Consider the following 7194-nt stretch of genomic DNA (forward strand, 5'->3'; position numbering starts at 1 on the left):
ATGTAGTAGTCTCGAGATCCAAGATTGATCGTAAGAGTTCTTGCCAATCAAAGGCCATGTCTGGTTAAGCCTCTTACATCACTTGGTGAAGACAGGTCTTTTATGTATTACTTTTTTATTTTTACTCTTTATGCACTTTTTATTTGGGTTTGTATTAATGACTTTAATAACTAGTTTCTTATGTTGAAAGTGAATTATTCCTATCATTTTTCCGTGGTGTCTTGACGTTTCTTTACTATCTATATAAAGTAAAATATTGCGTCATTCATGTTTTTACGGTCTATATAATGGCATGTTGACTATCTGGTCGGGGGTTAGGGGAATGGTTTGGTAAGGTTCTTGTCTTGTTCAGTGTATAAATCCTGAAAGGACCTGGTTCAAGCTTACTAGGACCTCCTTCAATACCCACTGGTATTGGATGGCGGGGGTGCGAATAGCTTGAACCCCTCATATGTAAACTACTATTAATACACTAAACCGGCTTCTTGGGATTGTATCCTTGCTGACTCAAACCACTCAGCCGAGGGTAACGTCACCTTCAAAAGAGGGGCCTACCACTTTTCGCATTAATAACTTACTTAATTATCTTTCAATATTCCGACCCTTTGGGATTGTATCCCTACTAACTCAAACCACTGGGTTGAGGGTAACGTCACCCTCAAAAGAGGGGCCTACTACTATAACTAAGATAATCTCCTAAAAAGTCCGAAAGTGCGAAAATCATCAAAGGATACATTAAAGGCGAGTCGGATCCAAGTGATTCTATCTTGTCTATTTATTTTTATTTTATTTATCTTTGCATTTTTAGTTTTTTATTTTCATATTTCAAAACTTTTTCCAAAAAAATTAGATTGATTAGACGTTGAGGATAAACCGGTATTAAAAGCTCTTGTGTCCTTGGACGACCTCAATATCTTACCAACGCTATACTACACTCATGATGGGTGCACTTGCCCAAATGTGTGTTTAGTGTTAGTAGAATATCGTGTTTTATAAATTTAAAACTTGACTAATGTGTAAAATAGGCTTAAAATATCAATAAAAGTATATCACGCTTTGCACACACCACAGGTCGCGGGGTCCCCCTACGTATGCAATACGTAGGGTCGGATCACTCTTCTATCAATTGCTTTGAACTCAGAATTGAAAGAGATTCAATCCCGAAGTGGTGCATGCAATGTGATATTGTTTTTGTGTGTGAAGAATAGGACATGCAAAGTACAAGTTCTAGAGGGAGAGAGAGTAAGATTACAGAATGTTTGGCCGAATGACCAAGGGTGGTCATTTATAGGGAAAGAGTAAGCCAAGAGTAGAAACCTTTGACTAGTGATCCGGTGATGCAGTGAGGGGGTTACCCTTTTTGGTAGGTTGAAGGCTTCGGACCTGCGGGTAAAAGAATGTCACTTCTCACGTGCACCTATTGCGGCCGAGTGGGAGAAGTCACACGTAAAGTGTGATGGGACGTGACATGGTTCCATGCTTTTTGTTGTTTACTACAGCTGGTCGTTTACTTGAATCATTTAACCTTTTAACCCTTTAAGCAATATTGCACTTATAGTTAGTTTATTAAGCTTGAACTACCCACGTCATCAATGGCATACATGATTAATTCGGCATTAAAGTGAGATAGCTCTTCGCAACAAAATGAAAGCTAGGAGTGACGTTGGTCGATCAAATTGTCTAGCATAAATTATTATCAATTAGTTATTTTATTTTAATATATTAAAACACAAATTTCTTTTTATATATAAAGTGTGATCTAATTTATAAATATATTTATATTTATATTTATATGGATATATTTGGTGATTTGGTGGATATATTTATTTGCTGAAGTCATTGGTTGCGGAAGGCGTGTCGTGAGGAGCTAATTCATCTAGAACTAATGGATATATTTTTATATAAAAAACTTAATTATTACACCCTGTATCTAACCCACATAACAAATTACAGAAACATTACATAGTTTACCCTATATTTTATCAAAATACATCTTTGTGCCCTATATAATTGAAATATGTTACAAACAACCTTTATTACTACATCTTTATTCTTACTATCTTTATTTTTGTATAATGTGTATTGGTAATTACGTATGTGAATATTTATAGTTACATGTATATAGTACATTGATATTACAATAGTTGTGTTACCGGTTATACTTTAGCATATACGTTACTTCATATACAACATGTGTTAGATATTTTCCATTGATTTGTTCTTTTTTCGATATGCTATTGTTCGACTTGGGAGGAAGAGAATTTGATCAACAGGTCCATTTTAGATCCAATTATTTCGGCTTAGAATATATATGGGTGACAAAGAAAACATACCTAGCTAGACATATATTGCACACAGTGAGTGAAATATATTCTGATTTTCTTTACATATGGATATATATATAAACAACCATAGTGTAGGGGGTGTTTGTGTAAATACTTTTAGAAGAAATAGACTAGATCAAAGTCTTAACAAATCCCATGTGGGTCACCCATGTTTAAATATTTTATAAACATCCCCATTATCATCTTCTTTAATACACAATCCTTTACCTCTTCTCCAAGAACTCAAGAAGTCAACACGCCCATTTAGAACCGTTCTATATAATTCAAACCTTCTTTCTTTGAATATTATGAGCAGTTGGATCATATCTTTCACACAAAAGCTTCACATAATCATTCAAAAACCCTAATTTTCAACAACATAATACATGGCTTTCATTTGTGGATCAGGCATCCAAGAAGACAACTTTGAAGATATTTGCATGCTTCCATCAACCCCTCAAAGGAAAATAACAAGAAGAAGACACAGTTTTGGCATCAGAAGCAATAAAGATAACAAGAACCCGTATTCGAGTCGCGGGCTAGACAAGTTTGAAGCTCTTTTGGCGGATCTTGATGGGAAGAGACAAAAGATCTTTACACAAAAGGGGTCAGAAGATATATCATTGGTTCGGTTTGTGTATACAAATGCAAATGATGTGAAACCAATTGTTGTCAAGGTTAAAGATCAAAGAAAGCAAGAAAAGGAGCAGAAACATAAACTCGAAGAAGAGGCGAAAACGCCGGTTTTATCTCCTGAACATCATCCGGTGGGTGGTGGTGATAAGGTCGTGCCACTAGCAAAACCACATGTTGTTAGCAAAAAGAGTGTTGGTTTTGGTCAAGTGAGAAGAAAGTTTAGTGAATGGTGGAGGCCTTGGTATTGTTTGCCTCTTTTTGTGATCTTGATCTTGGTTTTCTTGGTGTTTTTCGGGCGGTCTTTCGCGATATTGTGCACTTCTATTGGGTGGTATTTAGTACCCATGATGAACCGTGGGTGGTTGGAAAACCCGAAGAGGGTGAAGAAGACCATGAGGAAAGAATATTCAAGAAAATTGAGTGAGAAGATGGTAACATCTCCAAGAAGTAGTGTACTCAACAGTGGACCAATGAATACTCAACCACATCGAAAAAGTTTTTGATTGGGTTTGAAGATTATGTTTTTTATGAATTTTTTTTGGGTTTGTTTGTATCATTTTTGAATTTTGTGGATGATGATCCATGTACATAACTAATTTCTTTGTTTTTTTTTTGCCTTTTTGGTTACACTTACACGTTTGAATGTTGAAGAAGTTGGAATTCCAATGTTGTACATATAAACTCAAGGGGTCTCGTCACGGTCTTGTTAAACCAACGGGATCATGGGATTATGTAGATCATAGCTATAGCTTGTGCTAGACATGTGTCTTTCAAGAGGTTATTGTTGGAAACCATTTAAAGCAAAATCTATGGTACAAGGAATCTAGTGTTTACCGCTGCATCACCCCTTTAAAGTTTACGAGTTTTGAATGTTAACGAAGTAGTTGGAATTTCCATGTCGTTTGGACACTTTTCGGAACAATGTTAGTTGATCTCAAGTTGAAAATGTAATTTAACTTCTTTTTGTTTCTTGCATTAATCTAAACTTAACATGTGTTTATCATTATTATACCAGTTTGTAGTTTGTGAATGTAGTAATTCTTATATTCTGATAGTTAAATACATGGTTGTAAAAGTCGCTAGGCGCTCTCTAGTCGGTCGATCGGGGAATTGAGAGTACTCGGCCTAGGCGGAGATTCGGAGAATACTCGGACATGTTAAATTAAAAAGAAATTAGTTTTCGGAAATTAAATATATGTCAAATAACATAAATTTACTAATATTTATAACAAAATACGAGAAAATGATATTCATTCTTTAATACGATAGACGTAGAAATTATGTTTTATTTTTTTAAAGTCAAACTCGGCCCGTGTTGACCTACTAGATCCGATTTTGGCTGAGGTTGGCCGCGTTTGATCGATTCTAGTAATTAGGCGGAGTTGAAGAAAGTCGTATTGGCAGTCTACCTTGTAGCGACTACTCGGGGAGTCCTCAGCCTTGTAGACCTTATTTTACAACCATAGTTAAATATATTGATATGGTTTTTTTAATCGGGTGATTCACGTAATCTTCATTCATTTGTAATTAATGAATAGAATAATAACAATATTCTATTAAATCAAATCAGTAGAAGATTTTTGGTCCCAAAAATATTGGATCATATGCTCCAATGTGAGTAGAACATGGAAGGTATAGTTACTAATCAAATCATCATAAAGTTTGTGAAAAAAGTTATTAGTTGAGAGAGAGAGTCGAGAGTCGAGAGAGCATTATCAATCAAAAAGTTATATATTAACTACACGGAAATACATTCAACTTTACACATTCTTAATATTATGTGTATCAAACTAACAAACATAACTTTACTGATTTCATATGCTAGAAACTTATATTTTAATGTATTTAGCATATGATAACAAGTTAGTTGATGATGGACAATAGCCACCATATATCTCCGGCAACAACCACCATATGATTTAATGTTAATGGGACAAAACCAAAACAAAAGACCTTTAATCATACGTGTTCGAAGGTTCATGCGTTGGTTGGGATAAGAAGGAGAGCGAGGGCGACAAATATGGTAGGGATAGCCCTTTGATTGGTTTTTTTTTCGGTCACTACAAGAAATCTGCTCTGATACGACTATGTTGATCAGTTCTGTTTGAACATAATCGAAAACATAAGAAATACCTGTAATAGCAGACAGACTAGCAGAGAATCCAGTCAGAGAAGCAGCCATTGAGTTTGACATGATTGTCAGCTTGATCTGGTTCTTCCTTAGGGCGTATGATGATGATGGTGAGACCGAATCAAAGGGTAGAATTCGGATGGTTATGGAGAGAGAGATGGAGGACGATTTTAGTGATGTTATGAGAGTCCAGATTGTGTAAACTTTAACCTCTCTAATTATTTCCTCATATATATACACTCAAAAGGAAACCTAATTAGTTAATAAGGGTAATATGGTCCATCAATAATTACCAACTAATTATATAATAGGTATAATATATTTTGATCTAAATATTATATAAATGATTATATGGCTACATGATTAAATATTACAATAATAATATATTTAATCTTACTGACCACACTATCCCGACGACACCCTGTGGTCACACCGACCTTTCTCAAGGACATGTTGTCGGGAAAAGTCGACGTATCATAGAAATATTCTTGTAGTGGGTGGCCAGAACCAGAATAATGTTATTCATTGGAGAAGGTAAATATAATTTAAGTGTTGATATATAGAGTTGTCAATTTAAAGGATAATTAAGTTATTATGCAATCAACCAATTTGGTTATTTGATTTGTATATTGAACTATATATGAATAATAATATGTTCATTTTCTATTTGATAGAATAAGGGTTCTATGCGGTAGCTATTAGCTAATTGCATGTAAATATGCATAATTAGAGGTTGTGACCTTCACATGTCGTATTTGAGGTCAACGAACCTCATTGATACTCACTTGTAGACAAGAAGCAACATATACATCATAAATGAGCTCAACAAAACTCACTAATACATACATATGCTTGAAACCTCACTGATACTCAATTGTAGGCAAGGACCTTCATAGTCCATGCTTCATAACTACGGTGAACAAAATTCACTAATACATATGCTTGAAAGGGATAATCTTCATAAGTGATGTTAACTAGTAATAACACTCACGTGCGTTGCGGCGCGGGTACATCACAAACATCAAATGAATTAGTCCAAACGTTATATGATGCGATAACCATATAAAAACACGCATTTAGAAGTAATCGATTCAACTCAATGTAACCTATATAAACAATGTGATTGGATCAAAACATAAAGTAAATCAAATTTATACCGTACAATCATAATGTATTACATGTGACCATAGTCATACATATAAAATGTACATATTAATTAAAGCTTTTAAAAAAGGGAAAAAAAACCACAATTTGACTCCACTCCGATCGAAACAAAATTTACAAAACATTTATAAAATAATCACGAAAACATATTATATTTGACCTGACTCGTTCCCCAAAAAAGTTTATGTCGAAACATACACCAACTCGAATTTATACTGAAACGGCATAAAAATATGCACGAAAAAATGGTTTTTTTGTTAAATGAAAACGTACCTGAATCATTTTCAGGAAAAGTTTACGTCGAAATGTAGAACAAATCGAATTTATACTGACACGTACAAAAAATATGCACGTAAAAAAATTAGTTTTTCTTAAGTAAAAGGGTATAGTGGTAAACTCGAAACAAATTATTAGTAATAACCTAATAGGTTAAATACGTTCTTAAAATGGTGACAAGTAGCACTAATGCCACACCACTGACAACGACCACCAACATTAGAAGAGCTCGTAAAAATAAAATAAAAATAAAAAAATAACACCGAATGAAAAACAGACGTAAAATCGTTGAATCACGCACGCCTGTTGCGACGTGTTAATGCGAAGAAATTAGCCATAAACATTAAACGTTGAAAATAATAACTAAATCGATCTAGGACCCCCGCATTGCAACGAACTTGTTAAATGAAGAAAAATAGAAGTGTTGTGACTGGTCTGTCGAACGGGAAAAAAAGACGAAAAACGGTTGAATATCACATGCACGTTGCGGTGTGTAGATTCGCAAAATTTAGAACGAAATGTAAAATGAAAACTTGCCAAACATGAAAAGTATGAGGGTTAGAAAGTCAAAAATAAAAAGTGTCGGGGTTAAATTGTAAAATATAAAAAGCTTTGGGTTAAAAATAAAAAAAAAAGTCAAGAGGTTAAATGCAAAAGATAAAA

General features: G+C 34.3%; 1 protein-coding gene across 1 annotated transcript; it reads left to right on the forward strand.

The window, feature by feature from the left end:
- The first annotated feature begins 2534 nt into the window (after positions 1 to 2534).
- LOC110941401 lies at positions 2535 to 3928 on the forward strand. The gene has a single exon (XM_022183035.2). It carries the CDS (start codon positions 2711 to 2713, stop codon positions 3461 to 3463), a length of 753 nt encoding a protein of 250 aa, XP_022038727.1. The 5' UTR covers positions 2535 to 2710; the 3' UTR covers positions 3464 to 3928.
- Positions 3929 to 7194: the final 3266 nt, after the last annotated feature.

Source organism: Helianthus annuus, chromosome 5, assembly GCF_002127325.2.
Source record: "Helianthus annuus cultivar XRQ/B chromosome 5, HanXRQr2.0-SUNRISE, whole genome shotgun sequence".
Classification (NCBI taxonomy): domain Eukaryota; kingdom Viridiplantae; phylum Streptophyta; class Magnoliopsida; order Asterales; family Asteraceae; genus Helianthus; species Helianthus annuus.

What these genes read in the sequence shown, in the direction of transcription:
- LOC110941401 (XM_022183035.2), top strand. Translation starts at nt 2,711, where the DNA reads ATGGCTTTCATTTGTGGATCAGGCATCCAAGAAGACAACTTTGAAGAT.